General features: G+C 36.0%; 3 protein-coding genes across 3 annotated transcripts in view; 2 read left to right on the top strand and 1 right to left on the bottom strand.

Annotated features, from left to right (window-relative positions):
- LOC107007336 (serine/threonine-protein phosphatase 4 regulatory subunit 3) overlaps positions 1–7,248 on the top strand; it is a 16,996-nt gene extending 9,748 nt beyond the window's left edge. The window contains exons 15-25 of the mRNA XM_015205919.2: positions 773–843; positions 952–1,029; positions 1,152–1,245; positions 1,909–2,004; positions 3,801–4,018; positions 4,108–4,222; positions 5,465–5,596; positions 5,689–5,796; positions 5,876–5,988; positions 6,054–6,155; positions 6,230–7,248. Coding sequence (XP_015061405.1) covers positions 773–843; positions 952–1,029; positions 1,152–1,245; positions 1,909–2,004; positions 3,801–4,018; positions 4,108–4,222; positions 5,465–5,596; positions 5,689–5,796; positions 5,876–5,988; positions 6,054–6,155; positions 6,230–6,731 — 1,629 coding nt within the window. The 3' untranslated portion in view covers positions 6,732–7,248. The remainder of the gene's footprint in view (positions 1–772; positions 844–951; positions 1,030–1,151; positions 1,246–1,908; positions 2,005–3,800; positions 4,019–4,107; positions 4,223–5,464; positions 5,597–5,688; positions 5,797–5,875; positions 5,989–6,053; positions 6,156–6,229) is intronic.
- Positions 7,249–8,478: 1,230 nt separating this feature from the next.
- Positions 8,479–12,117, top strand: LOC107007634 (ubiquitin-conjugating enzyme E2 32). Its single transcript, XM_015206324.2, has 5 exons — positions 8,479–8,716; positions 9,725–9,856; positions 10,422–10,506; positions 11,127–11,290; positions 11,375–12,117. Exons 1-5 carry the CDS (start codon positions 8,606–8,608, stop codon positions 11,786–11,788), a joined length of 906 nt encoding a protein of 301 aa, XP_015061810.1. The 5' UTR covers positions 8,479–8,605; the 3' UTR covers positions 11,789–12,117.
- Positions 12,118–12,521: 404 nt separating this feature from the next.
- LOC107006825 (UPF0481 protein At3g47200-like) lies at positions 12,522–14,293 on the bottom strand. Its single transcript, XM_015205344.2, has 2 exons — positions 14,025–14,293; positions 12,522–13,880 (listed from the first exon to the last, which is right to left on the bottom strand). The coding sequence occupies exon 2, from the start codon at positions 13,871–13,873 to the stop codon at positions 12,617–12,619; it is 1,257 nt and encodes a 418-aa protein (XP_015060830.1). The 5' UTR covers positions 13,874–13,880; positions 14,025–14,293; the 3' UTR covers positions 12,522–12,616.
- Between the last annotated feature and the right edge of the window lie 905 nt (positions 14,294–15,198).

Genomic DNA, 15,198 nt, shown 5'->3' with positions numbered 1-15,198 from the left:
AAAACCCCCCCCCCCCCCCAATATTATGCAAAAATCCATATATTTTCAAATTTAAACGGTGTGTGGGTTTTGTGCATCCTGATCCTGACCAGCATTATGGTTATGAGTTCTAATACAAGCTGGGGAGGAATCTGACTAGAATCCAGGATCGTCTCCTTCAACCTATGGATTAATAATTCTGTATAGGCTAGATTTGGGGTCTAGAATCAACTGGTGGAAAATTATTTTGATGACTGAAAGTAAAATTTTATTATTAAGCCAACTGGTGAGAAGTACTTGAGCTCCACCTTTTTTTTTTTTGACAAAAACTTGAGCTCCACCCTTTCCTCTAGGGATCTGATTGTGTCAAGATCCTCTCCCCTCTTATTACTCATCTTGTCAGATATAAAATTTGTTTAACGGAAATGTAGGAAAACCTTGAGCGTAGGTGGGAGTGCAATTGGTAAAATTATATATCCTTGTGTCTGTTTAACATTACTTCCAAATTTACTACTGATGCTACTTTCTAGTAGTTGAGTTTGTTCTGTGATGTGCTAACAATTATTGTCTTTTGTTTCTCTATGAATCCAAAAACCTGTTCCTAACATTTGGCATGTTCTTGCGTTAATGATATTCCTTTATAGTGCACTCCTTTGTCAGTTATTCTTGAAATGCTAGTAGTATTATCACCTTTTACTTTTTTGTTCCTTATCTGATGTTTATCGGGAGATCTGGGAAAGGGTATTTGGAGTCTCATCATTACTTGTTTTTTTCCTTTTCTTGGATTGGGCAGGTGCACTTTTTGCACGAGTTTTGTACTTTGAGTAAGAGTTTGCAGGTGGTCCAGCAACATCGTCTATTTAGGTATGCATCACAGGCTGCATCTTTTGTATTAATATCAGTCTAATATATCTTATGTTGCTTTCATAGCAAATGGAGCTGATAGAACTGCAAATACTATTATGGATGCAGGGATCTTGTTAACGAAGGCATATTCGATATTATAGCTGATGTTTTGGAGAGCCAAGACAAGAAGCTAGTCCTGACGGGGTAATGGACCATATCGTTATATTTTAGCAAGTAGACTCTTTTCCTTTTCCTTTCGTCTTTTTAAATGATTGTAGTGTTTTCTTCCCTGAAATTCTCATCCAAAATGATTCTAACTGATGCAGGACAGACATCCTCATTCTTTTCTTGAACCAAGATCCAAATCTGCTGCGGTCTTATGTAATTCGCCAGGAAGGTCTTGCTCTGTTTGGGCTTCTGGTGAGCAAAATTTTGGTTTTTTCTTCTCTTCTTCTCCTTGGAGTTTTAACATCAACTTTTGCCTGATGTTGGAGACTAATGGAATATCCAGTATATCAGTGTGACTCTGGATGTTGGTTACCTTCTCTTAAGATGCATTCATTCATGTAATATTTATTTATTGTTGCAATGATGTGTGTCAATATATGTATTTTGATATCTAATGCCTGTTCCCCCAACATGTTTTTCTGAGGCATCTTCTGTCATGTGTGAACTGTCAGTTATTCTATGCCATAAATGCGGTGCTTGATTCATGATATAAATAATTGGATAAGCGGTTGGTCTCTCCTCCATTTCTCATCTTTTTGGACATTTCCTGTTTCCGTATGAGTATGTTTTTGTTATTGTAGCAGAAAGACAAGTCCTTGTTGTGGCTTAGACCATATTTGTTAATTTTAGTACACATCTTTTTTCTTGGCTTTCTGTTACTATCAAATGGTGTTGGAGAAGTATTTGGTCTTTCCTCCGTTTCTCATTTTTTTGATGTTTCCTGTTTCCTTATGCTGGATATTTTTGTAATTTAGCCAAAAGACATGTCCTTGTTGTGGCTTAGACCATATTTGTTAACTTTAGTGCCACCATGGAAGGAACTCGAAGTAAGTAATAGCATGCTTCAAATTGCAGGTCAAAGGTATGCTAACAGATTTTGAGGATGATATGCACTGCCAGTTTCTTGAAATTCTGCGCAGTCTCTTGGATTCATATGCATCAGGATCACAGGTGCTTTGCTTATAGCTTTTCTGGTTTTGCCACGACATTTCTAGCTTTTTATTTTTTCCGGGGAGTTAAATTTTAGTACCTTGTCCAAAAAAATCTGGCCAGTCAAGTTAATGATGGGGTTTGCACTTTGAACATGATGTTCAATGTGCTTTTTCCTTATGGATCTAGCATTTTGTCTCTTATGTCTTCCCAGGTATAGTGATGGTGAATGATCTTCAACAAATTCTATTCCTGACTGATAATACCTGACCTCCACTTGTGGGATTACACTGTTTGTTGTTGTTTGTTACTGATAATATCTGACCTGTCTATGTGGAGTTACTGCCTTCCAATATTCTGATCACGTCTACTGCTTGTTCCCTAGTGCACGTGTGGGCATACTAGGATAGATAGGATTAGGAATGATGATATTTGGTACAAGGTGGGTGTGGCCTCCGTGGTGGACAAGATGAGGAGGCGAGGCTGAGATGGTTCGAGCATGGGAAGAGGAGATGCGCAATGCCCCAGTGAGGAGATAGCTATGGTGGGTATTAGGAGAGGTAGATGTAGGCTGAAAAAGAATTGGGTAGAGGTGGTTAGTTGACATGGCACACATGCAGCTTATTAAGAACATGACTCTAGATAGGAAGATATGGAAGTCAAGGATTAGGGTAGAAGGTTAGTAGGCCCCTTATTAGTATTATTATTAGTACTCTCGTACTACCCTATGCTACAATTTTATTTATACTTGTTGTTTCCTATGCTTCGGTTATCATATTATTTGTTCTTGCTACTGTTCTTTTCTCCACTATTTTCTCTATGGTTTCTTCATTACTGCATGTCCTTTTCTTACTGAGTTCAATGTGCGGTACTTGAGCTGAGGTTCTATTGGAAACTGCTCTACCTCCATAAGGTAGGGTTAGGCTGTGCATACGCCACCCTCCCAGACCTCACTTTGGCACTTTGTGGGATTACACAGGGGACATTGTTGTTGTCTAGTGCTTGTTTGCAAATATGGGGGGGGGGGTTAGGATTAAGGATTGGATTATAGAGAAAGACGGAATCAGTAGACAGTGGGGGGAAGAAACTCGTTTCGATACCATATTTTCGCTCCTTTGTGAAGTTCTAAAAATATACCTACGGACAATTTGAACTTTTAGAGGCATTACTGCTATAGGTGGTTTAGTATCTGCCTGTGGAGGCACTACTATTTTAGGCGGTTCAGCATCTGCTAACTTGATTACTCAGGGCTTCGGTTCAAAGGCAAAGGTAGCACAACACAGGATGTGTGGCAGACACACGTAATGAGCTGTAATCCTGCTCTGGATCAAGTTTGGTAGTACAATGGAAAAGGTTAGATAAAGGAGTCTACCCAATGTCCACCTAGTTTCAGAACTAGAAGCAACAGATTTTCCGGTTATCGAAAAACAAACTATCTTCAATTTGATTCCCTCGTGCTTTGGGATGGGGATTAGTTTTGTTTGTGACTTAATTGCTTTTCGAAGTATTAGATTGCTATTGTTCGAGAAAAAACAAGAAAATGCACTTGTCTCCTTTTTAATTTCATAAGTTCTTTGATGAGGTGGTTCACATAATCCACATGGCATCAGAGTATGCAGAGATTCTGAGTTCATGTTTCACGATCCCTTATTATGAAATGAAACTTTTGGGTTCTTGGCTTTGTAAGGATCCCCCCCTTCGGCACAATGTGTTCGACACAAAAAAATAAGCAAAAGTGTCTCTTATCTTATTGTTTTTACATTTATACAGCTATTTTGAAGTCTTGTTTTTATTGTTTTCTTTTAATTTTGTTTCAGAGAGAGACCATTGTTGAAATCTTCTACGAGAAGCACTTAAGTCAACTCATTGATGTTATAACATCATCTTGCCCGACGGATGGTATCACGCAAGCTGTCAGTAACTCTGAGAGTTCTGATGGAGGAACTGGAAAGCAAAGTAGTTTCAAGCCTGAAATACTACTGAATATTTGTGATCTCCTATGTTTTTGTATCGTGCACCATCCTTATAGAATAAAGTAATCTTCTAATCTTGGTATGGAATTACTTGGTTCTTAAATACTAAATTTGATATTTGGTTTAATGTGGATTATTTTCTGTGTTTCAGGTGCAACTTTCTTCTTAATAATGTGATAGATAAAGTTCTTTTTCTGACACGAAGAAAAGAGAAGTACCTGGTAGTTGCTGCTGTTAGATTTATGAGAACTCTTATTTCCCGCAATGTGAGTTGTTACTTCTACTAAGCAAGAGAGTGTTGTCTGTGGACATGACTGAATTGATCAAGTTTTGATTTATTTGTCCTCTATGGTGAATGTTAAATGCTCTTACATGTTTTGATATAAGTAGCCCCCAAGGCCTTGGCCTTTGGTCAAACAATAAATGAAGTATAGCGCGGTATACGTGGTAGGCGCATGTCATGAGTTCTAACTTCTGCTCCAACTGGGATTGGTCCAGCTAATTTACAGGGAATGTCTGGGTCATTAAAATAAAAGGTTTTTTTTTGCATAGCACTGTAGACCGGCATGTAAAGATTTTTCTTTTAGTGGTCCTCCATATTTCTGTCTTGTTCTGTTTGTCTTGTGGTGTGATTCATGAGTTCACGATTGCCCAAGAGACTTGGTTAATGTTGAAAATGAAACTGGTAGCTATCTTATGCAGTTTTTTTTTAAATGACCCTATCTTATGCAGGTTTTATCTGATAATAACTAGGTAAAACTGCAAAGACTTGAAGTACTGTAGTGCCCTGTTGGGATAAGCTTATAAAAAACAACTTATAAGTCAATAGCTAAAAGCCATAAGTAGGGGATGCCCTATTTTTGGCTTATTTTAGAACTTTTTTGGCGTAAAGGTGAGTGCTTGTAAGCACTTTTTAACTTTTCCAAACACCTCCAAAACTTAAAAAGTGCTTAAAAGCCAAAAGTACGTACTAATAAGCTAATCCAAAGACCGCCTTAGACTCCTAGAGTCCACTGAGGGGGGATCAAAATTAAGAACCAAATCTAAACTTCGATCTAGTAATTAAATTTTGGATATTTAGTAAGATTTGGTGCAACAAAATATTGTAGAAGTAAGATGATGAAGCTCTTCTAGCAGCACAGATAAATTTTCTCCCTCTAATTAAATCCTCTACCCTGTGATTTTATGTGCATCAATTAATAACGTCACTATGATTGAGTTTTTTTTTTTTTTGATGAAGTAAGATATTGTATTAGAAAGGCATCAAGGAGATGCAAATTACGTACACAAAAACATGGTTGACCATGAGTCGGTTTTCGTCTTTTCATGTATAATCAACCAATTTCGGCTAGAGTTTTTCTCTCTTCTTCTTATGTCATTTCACATGGCCAATAAGCCACAAATTTGGCAGACTGAACTGTGAAGTATATTTTTATTTTCATCATCTAGTGTTTCGCTTCTGTATATTTGTTATTGTGAATATATTAAAATTTGAGTACTAACTGCAGGATGAGCATTTGATGAACTACATAGCAAAACACAATCTCCTAAAACCTGTTGTTGATGTCTTTGTTGCTAATGGAGATCGCTACAATCTTCTAAACTCAGCTGTTCTTGAACTTTTTGAGCATATTCGTAAGGTTGCATCTCACTTCCTTGACCTGCTAAGACTGCAAAAGTTAATGTGGCATGGCTTCTCTAATTTCTTAGGATCTGACATGATATAATGCAGGATAACTTGAAAATATTGCTCAAGTATTTAGTCGACTCATTCTGGGATGAATTGGTCAAGTTTGAAAAGTTGACATCTATCCAATCATTGAAAATTAAATATGAGCAGGTATTATTCATTGGGCCTGTTGTTCATTATTACACTCTTGATAGTGATGCTTGGCTCATAATGGTTTTGGGCTTTGTAGTCTCTAGACAGTGTAGGAATAAGAAGTATCGGCAATCTATTAGACGACCCTAGGAAACGAGTTGATGACCGTGGTTTAGAGAAAGAAGAAGAAGAATATTTCAATGAAGAGAGGTATGCCTTTACTTTTTTGCATGTAAAATGTTTTATATGGTACTCTGAATATGTGTATCCTTCAGTGACGAGGAAGATTCTGCCTCAGCATCCGTGACTAATGCAAGTAGAGCGCAGTCTCAGCCGGCCTTGCCTAATGGATCTGCTCCAAGTGTCTCACCCATGAGGTAAGTAACTGTTACTGCTTGAATCTGGATTCATTAAAACTGAGGGAACATATTTTGAGACTCCTGTTCTTTAGATCTGGGGGGCTTGTTGATTATGATGATGATGAGGATGATGAAGATTATAAGCCACCACTTAGGAAGCAGTCAGATAATTCTGATGAAGATGGGTCAGTGGAGTCTTTCCCATTGAAACGTAAGCTATTGCAGAAAGATGAGTCTGAGCCAAAAAGGTTGCAGCTTATTGCTAAAGGTTCAAAGTCTCGAGACAGTGTTTTTGCTGCTTTATGCTCAACCTTAAGTCAAGCAGTTTTACCCGCTAAAAAGATGGGTAGTACAGTACAAGATGGTCCATGCTCAGATGGAGACGAGAAATCTGTCGAGTCCAACCATGAGGAGAAGGGGAATTCTACTGACAATGGGGGTGCTGATTTGGATAATCATGACCACCGAGAACCAAATGGTCCAAAAAGTTATTCTGAAAGCATGCACAGTTCTCCCGATAATAGGCAGAGAGGAGAGGACTATCCATTGATACCTCCAAAATCATCGCCTGAAATGGCTGTAAATGGATCATGACGACTCTTTTGAGATCGTCATGCTATTTTGACTCCTACCATGATCTACCAGATATTGCTTGAGCATGTGCTTGCTTCAAATCAGCCCTATGTACAACTTCAACATGAGTGATGTTCTAACAGGCAATTCGATTGTTGAATTTCGTAACTATTGGTGGAGGGGAGTCTGTACAGTGTTGTTGCAAGCCTGCGGAGAGATTAGCCATCGTGTTGAGTTCTCTTTTGTTTAGCATTTCCAATTGCTCCTGTAAAACATTACATAGCTATAGAATTTTGTTACAACTATTCTTTCGGTTTTATCTCTACCCTTAACTCCATCTTCATTTTCCTTAGTTATGTGCACTTGTATGCAATGTATAGGGCACCAACTTTTGCCCTTGAAAGGTTTATTCTTCAATTTAGAGAGGTCAGTGTTGCTTGAGGCCAAATTTTCTGTTTCAATGCCTAATTGTATATTAAAATTTGTGTGGGACAATTAACATTTTTCTGCATATATGTACATTAGAATTACAGTGGTAGCTCATTTGGCTCCCCCTCCACCCCCCAATCTCTTTGCTACTCTACTTGTGAAGTCCAATGGGTTCTCTTTTGTATATCAACAACTTCCTGTAGTTTTTTTCACAACTCTTACTTTTTTATTTATCAAATCTGTTACGGAAAACACTTCTTTTGAGTTGAGGGTTTATTGGAACTTCTTTTGCAGAGGTATGACTTGTGTAGACTCTACCTTACTTGTGAGATCAGACTGATATATTGTTGTACTTGAACAACTTCAATGTTTTTGGTTATTTATTTGAAAGAGAAAAGGACCTTGATGTAAAGTTAAGGTTTTGCCTTTTCAGAAACCTCTTTACCCTGCAAAGGTAGGAATAAGGTCGCATATATTTCATCTTTTTCTGGCCTCACTTAGTGCACATGGAGATGTGTTAGTCTTTTTCTCCCTCTTGGCTACTTTATTTCTTTCTTGTGTAGTTAACACATGATGGAGATGTGTAAGTTGATTTTGGTCATTGGTGTTTTTTAGTCTCACGCTAAAAGGGTCAACAACTCAACATTAATGCATTTTGATAGCCACATATTTTTAATTATAATTTTTTTTGTAGTTTTAGAAGACTTCTATTTCTAGATGGTGAAGTTCTCCACAAGTTTGTCTTATTGTGTCCCATTCTTCTTTTCGAGGCTTACCCATAGGAAACAAGTCCCCTATTTGAGAATTCAATATCATGTGTTTCATACTTTGCATCTCAACTAGTGGGGTCTTTGAATTTTTTAATTAAGTTTACACGGCTTTTAAGGAATAATGATTGATACTCAATAACTTGTGACGCTCTCTTAGTAATATTTCAAGTTTTTTTAATATTAAACGTCATGATATTGTTTAATTTTTCTTTTGTATAGGTGCTGAAGTGAAAATTATAAAAAGACAATCTAAGAGAAAAGTAAGTTAGAGTAATCAACAAAATACAATACTAACTATCACGTTGAAGGAGCCTCTAACAACTAAATTGATATAAAAGAATTAATCATAACACATAGAATTTCTAAATGATTTTCGAAATTAACTTCGATAAGCGAGAGGGTAAGTTATTGAGTCAATATATTAATCTTTTCATAACCATGAATTATTGTTTTACTAAAACAATATATTAAGATTTTGTCATTGTATCCAATAATTAGTTGCCACGTCATTATGTGACACGTCACCCGCCATATTAAAAATATTCACTTTCTTTATATTTATTATATTCTCACCCACCAATTTTCTTCTTCATAATCACATCATCATCGGTGCTACTTTTCTGACCGGCGGTGGGTTGACGGTGACCGGAGACGGCGCGACGGCAGTGGCAGCGGTAGAGGCTCAGAGTAATAGATATGGCGGAAGACAAGTATAATCTAAAAAATCCAGCGGTGAAGAGAATCTTACAGGAGGTTAAAGAGATGCAATCAAATCCTTCCGATGATTTCATGAGCCTTCCTCTTGAGGTTTCAATTTAATTCCTTAATTTTTCTTTTTTTTCTTGTGAAATCGATCTTATCCTTTCATGTTTTATCTGTTTGGATCTAGAATTTTAATGTGGTGCATTTTTTGCTTTGTGAGATTCAAATTTATTAAAAAGATCAACTTTTTAGGTGAATTGCAAATTATATGTGTTAATTTGAAGAGTTGAGGATTAATGTAGTTTGATTTAGCTTAGAAAATTAGTCTAATTCACTTGACCAATACATTGGAGAATTTGTCTGCTTGTATGAGTGTAGATATAAATATGGTTTGTTGGTATTCAAGTAAGAGGGTATAGCTAATTTGCTTTGTCGCGAGGGGTGGGAGGCGGGGGTGCATTTATTTGCTTTATTTGCTATGGAAGTGATGGTTTATTGCATTGGTAGGGAAGCTGTTTCCTTGATGCACGTGGATGTACAAGTCTTAAAATTTGAAACTGTTTGGCAAAAGCTTGTTTGCTGTATTTACTGCTGACAAAATAAACTAGATTGAAAATTGGACAAGGCAGCAACTGGTGATTTCTAGTATTTAATATGATAATAGTGGTTCTACGTAATAATTCTCATGATATAAAACTATTAAGGTTCGATAATATTTCTTTGGTTAGAGTTGTATGTTCTAAGTTCATATGTTAAGGATATTAGTTGATCCTGCTGAAGAATAAACCTCACTAATAATGAATGATCTATGTGCTCTTCTAGCTCTCCGTTTGATGTCTATGTGGTGTTGTGATATACATGGTCAAGATTTGATTTTTGGGCATTTTCCTTCTATTCCTATGAGGTAACATGTGAATATATGATCTTGAATCCATCACTGATAAATGAATTTCATCGTAATTGATTCTGTCGATATAACTTTCAAAAGGTTGTGTCTTGCATTACATTCTATTGATAAATGACTGGTTGTCGTCCATTTACAAGTTACTTTTAATTCTAGAACTTTCACAACGACATAGCAATTTAAAACTGAACTTTATATTACTTTTTCAGGAGAACATATTTGAATGGCAATTTGCAATCAGGGGTCCACGAGATTCTGAGTTTGAAGGGGGGATTTATCATGGACGAATTCAGTTGCCAGCCGAATATCCTTTCAAGCCTCCTTCTTTCATGCTTTTGACGGTGAGTTTCTTTCTATTTTTAAAGCTTGTCTTACTCCTTGAGTCATTTTATGGAACAAGGTTTAGTAGTTAGAATAGGGCGAGGCGCGAGCTTTGTCGGTCAAACCCCCCATCCTGCCGCTAGCAGACTTTACAGATTGGGCCGGGCAGGGTGCTAATAAGTTTTGATGTGAAAAAAAGGTATCATGGGAAACAAGTGGCTGAGAGATTTCCAATACAAGTGGAAAGTCAGCAAATCTTAGGAAAGTTTTTACCATATGATAAGATCTGACTCGAGTCTGAAGGAAGTTGTTGCTTTGCTCCATGTGCAAATCTTGAATAATTTTTGAGGAGTGACCAAGCCCCCTCCCCCCTCCCTTGCTACACAAATTCATTCAGGAGGGTAGCTAAAAAGTTTGGAGAAGGAAAACAAAAGGTTTGTGGATTAACAAACTGAAAGAGAATAGATGGGATTATTGAGTGTGGTGGGTCAAAAGGGAGTCTGGAGAAGCCAAATTTCATTAGTAGTTGATTCATTTCATGTTTCATATTAATAATCTGCTAACTCATGGTTTTGCTCTTTTCAGCCAAATGGACGTTTTGAAACTCAAACCAAGATTTGTTTGAGTATTTCTAATCATCATCCTGAGCACTGGCAACCGTCCTGGAGTGGTAACTTCATCATTCTCTCTTACCATTTTTCTCGATGTGTTATATTTTGATGAATTTCACTTTCATATCGTGGTCTTAGTGTTCTTTTCTTGGGATATATTGACAGATACCCTGTTTACGTGGAAGCAATAGAACAGTTCCTCTTGTTGCAATTTTAGGCAATGACATGTTAGGACATAAAAATATATCTTCATCTGCATGAGTTTGGAATTTCCCTCGAAAATTATATGCTCCATTGCTTTTAACTTGTGGCTGTATTTAGCTGAGTCTATATTATTGAAATATAGCATGAGGTTGTGTTGATGGATGTAAAAGATAGATATAAAATAATTCATGCGCTAAATTTTTTTTATAATGGCTGCTGGTTAGCTGTACTTGAGCAGAACAAAACTGCTGACACTATGGTAGGCAAAATTTTCAAATCAAAAAGTGAAGTGTGAGCAAACTTTTTTTTGCAATTATTATTCCTTAGTTATATTGACTAGAGAGGAGCATTTTCCGTGGATCAAGCTATTGTGTGGTATGCTCTTTTGAATTAATGGATGCTGCTTCCCATGTTTTGGAAGGTGCACAGCTACTGAAACTAATCTGTAATTAATTGTTTTACTTTTGATTTGCAGTTCGCACTGCGTTGGTAGCTCTGATCGCATTTATGCCTACCAGCCCAAATGGTGCCCTTGGATCACTAGAATACACAAAGGAAGAAAGGCGTGTTTTAGCTATTAAATCTCGTGATGTGGCTCCAAGATATGGGACTCCTGAGCGCCAGAAGCTGATTGACGAGGTATAGCATTATCTGAATATCATTTTGACATCCAATCTGTTGTCATCTGTGAGCATGAGAATTAATAGTTGGTTTATTTTACAGATACATGAATACATGCTAAGCAAAGCACCCCCAGTTCCTCAAGCTACTACCTCACCAGCTCCCGAAGAACAGAACAGTAATAGAGAGGAGGAGGTTCAAGAGAGTCCTGAGAACCCCAATAACGAGGCTACTGAAGAAAGACCTCCTAATCCATCTGTTGCTGACACAACTACTGAAGAAAGACGTGAATTGGCTTTAGATGCTGATCCTGTACAGGCACCTATAGAGCCCCCTGCTGTACGGCCTAATGAGCATCGGATATTGCATACACCTCAACAGAGCATTCCGCGGCAGGCTGATGACCGTTTCTTCACATGGGCAGCAGTTGGACTTACAATCGCTATACTTGCACTTCTGATTAAGAAATTCATGAAAGCTAATGGACACGGTGCTGTCTTTATGGATGAATCGTAAATCTGCTAGCGGTAATTATGAAGTTCGACAGGGGCAATTTACTTCACTTACAGCCAAACTTATGCAGAAAAATGCAGTAATTATGGAGTTCGACAGGGGAAATTTACTTCACTTCCAGCCAAACTTATGCAGAAAAAATGTACTATATTTATCCTTTTGCTATTGTGACATCGATTATAAAGATTGTCCAATGTGTAAACATGATTTACCAGATATTATTTTCATAGTGTTATTGTATAGAAAAACAATTGTCTTTTCTCTGAGATGTGAAGAAGTTAAGATGAAGCAAAGAAATTCAGTTTGACATTGACTGGTTTCTTTATTCTTAATACTGAAAACCATGTACGTATGTTGTTCGAGTAAAAGAGTAATACAGTCGGATTTCTCCATAACAATCTTCTAATCGTCAAGCTTTTTTGTGAACCGATTTTTATGTTATGCTATATTATATGTTCCTTTTGCTATAACAACAACCAATTTAGCGTCTAGGAAGGGTAGAGTAGTTCTTACCTTACCTTTTACTCAAAGGTAGAGTGATTGTTTATCGATAGGACCTAAAGAGATTGTTTCTGATAGACTTTCTGAATGAAAAACGAAAAGGATGCAACAAAATAACAAGCAAATGCAACAACAAGAAAAGGCTTATATGGACAAATGACTTAGTTACAAAGAGATTTGACTTTGAATACACTAAAGAAACAACAAGTATATAGATATAATTTGGTATCTCCATATAATAATTTCTCAAGTATGGTGCAATAAAAAAGCAAACAAAAGAAACTAAAATTGCAGCAAAAACATAAAACTACTAAAGAAAAAAAAAAATTGTTAGCATGAAATTCTTTTGGCAGTCTTCTTATATACATTGCTAAATTTTTGGCTGCATTTTTTCCACTTATTTTTCTTCTTATATCCATTAACTTTCTCACAAAGTCCACTATAGTAAAAATCCTTGACATCAAACTCCACATGAAGCCTCATCATCAGTTGAAATATCTCATCATCATTATACATACTGCTATCCAAAATCTCTCTATCTGTCAAATAACTTGCATCATCTGCAGACCTTACAAGACTTTTCATGAGGTAAACGTAAGACGCAACGTGCTTTGTTCCACTTCTAAAGGTTCCACATTGCTCCAATGCCACCATATTCTTGAACAAAATCTCAGAGTAGCTATGTATTTTCAATGATGGAATTTCCAAGACTCTGCCTTTAGTGAACCTTACATTCATGACACTATCACTTATTGCTCTCTTGAACTTGATCCCTACGTCGTGAAGATGTAACACATTATGCATATGCTTTTGTGTTCCATTCGAGTGAACTTGTGGACTCGTTGGAAGATAACAATGATGAATCAAGTCGAGTATATGGTGAACACTAGGACCAAATTTCTCTATAGTTACTAGTCCTTCACCAGGAATCAGTTTTCTAAAGAAGAGTAAAGCAAGTTGCATGAGGGAGTAAGTACATTCTTTAGGAATTGGAACTAAGTTGAACATTTGGTGAAGGATAAAGAATGGTATCTGATTTTCGAGTAGAATCAAGTCACATCTAAGACGGAAAAACATGTCATAGTTGATAAAGAGTATATCATCTCTACGTCGAAAACCCTTTATAACAAACTTGATAAAGAGCTCAATGAGAAAACAACTATCAAGTAACATCATTTGAACAAACTCATTACTTCCAATTTGTTCAAATGTGTTTTCACCATAGCATTTTCTTGCTTTATCCTCTAAATTTCTTAGTGTTTTCACACATTTATCTAATATGGTTTGTGTGTTTACTGGTTTTCTACTCACAAGTGTGTTGAGATAACACCACTTATGTTCCTCCATAGTTTTAAGGTTATCAACTCCATGATGAAAAGGACCTATTGAGACTAATTTAGGAGAGTAACTACATTCACTTCCCTTTTTAAGTTCCTCAGGAACTCTGTTGAAACGTCGAAAACTTGAGACATCTTTCATCCTCTCATCAATTGATTGTGCAAGATCTTCTTCTTCTTCTTGCACGATATCGCGTAATTCACCATCATTTCTCTTGGCATTTGTGTAAGATATATCTCCTTCCTTCATTAAACTTCTGCAAAAACAAGAAAAAAAGCAAGTCAAAAACCTCACCAACAATCGCGCTAAGCAGGACGAATATCAAGATTCAGAGTCAGTGTATTCTGCTTTTTATAATTTTCTACATCTATAGGATGTAAGGGGTGAAATGAAGTGTTACCAGATGAATGCAAATAAGAATATGTTGTTGATGAAAAAAACATAAAGTGTAGAAACATTTGATGATTGATATATAGGTGTTATAAATGTGTATAACATAAGAGAAACTTGTATCTTTTTTTTTTTTAGTTGAACATGTAGGAGAAGTCATTATTTGTTTACTTCATTTTGAGAGAAGCATTGTTTTGTCAGAAAGCAAAGTATTGTTGGCAAAGAAAAACTAATGTATGTATTAATTACTTTTATGAGAATATAGGAATATTTTACAACAATATTTGTGTATTTGCAAAAGAATATAAACCACCTTAGACTGAAATTTACCTTTGCCAATATATCGGGAAGACTTGAAGTAACGATAAAATTGTTTATGATTTATAGGTTATGGATTTGAGTCGTGAAAGTAGCATTGTGTTAGTATTAAAATGAAATATCTGTAATATACTTTTCGAGATGTGATTCTTCTCCAAACCTAACAAACACATATATAATATGCACTGAATTGTCATTTAACCTGCAACACTTTGAAGAAAAATATATAATATTTATGTGCTAATAGAAAGTGTATTCATGTCTTTTCTTACATTATCTTTCAGGTTAAATGATAAAAAAAAAGTTAGGCATAAGATATAAATGAGTCTTTTAATTTGGTCTAGGTTAATAATACTTAATATCTACGTCCTTCAATTTGGAATAGATACAAGTAGACACTCGAATTTGTATAAAAATGAACAAATAGACAGACGCAGAGGTGGAGTCACAATTTTCTATACGGGTTCATAATATGTAGAAATAGATAGCCGAAGGGGGTTCGACGTCTACTATATATACATATAAACTTAGTTTAACCATATATAAATAATATAATTTTCCATCGAAGGGGTTCATCCTAAATACAATGTAACGCCGCCCCTGGACACACACATTATACATGTCATAGTTCAAAGGTAAATTGTCCTACGTGTATTATGTCAGGTAAGACATGTGTTTTTATTTATTTAACTTTATAGAAATTTAAGTGTCTATTTATATATACTCAAAATTAAAAAACATAAATATCTATTTGTTCACGCATTATGAAATAAAATCATATATATCTATTTATTCACACGTTATAAAATAAAATCGTATATATATAAAATAAAGTAAAAGTTAAACTATTTACAATTGTCCAAACA

Source organism: Solanum pennellii, chromosome 12 (genome assembly GCF_001406875.1).
Source record: "Solanum pennellii chromosome 12, SPENNV200".
In the NCBI taxonomy this organism is placed as follows: Eukaryota; Viridiplantae; Streptophyta; class Magnoliopsida; order Solanales; family Solanaceae; genus Solanum; species Solanum pennellii.
Note: the sequence above shows the minus strand (reverse complement) of the source record. Positions and strands in the feature narration are given on the sequence as shown.

Coding starts and splice junctions, on each gene's coding strand:
- LOC107007634 (XM_015206324.2), top strand. CDS start 8,606: ATGGCGGAAGACAAGTATAATCTAAAAAATCCAGCGGTGAAGAGAATC. Junction 9,857..10,421: donor CTTCTTTCATGCTTTTGACG/GTGAGTTTCTTT, acceptor TGCTCTTTTCAG/CCAAATGGACGTTTTGAAAC. Junction 10,507..11,126: donor CTGGCAACCGTCCTGGAGTG/GTAACTTCATCA, acceptor TTTGATTTGCAG/TTCGCACTGCGTTGGTAGCT.
- LOC107006825 (XM_015205344.2), bottom strand. CDS start 13,873: ATGAAGGAAGGAGATATATCTTACACAAATGCCAAGAGAAATGATGGT.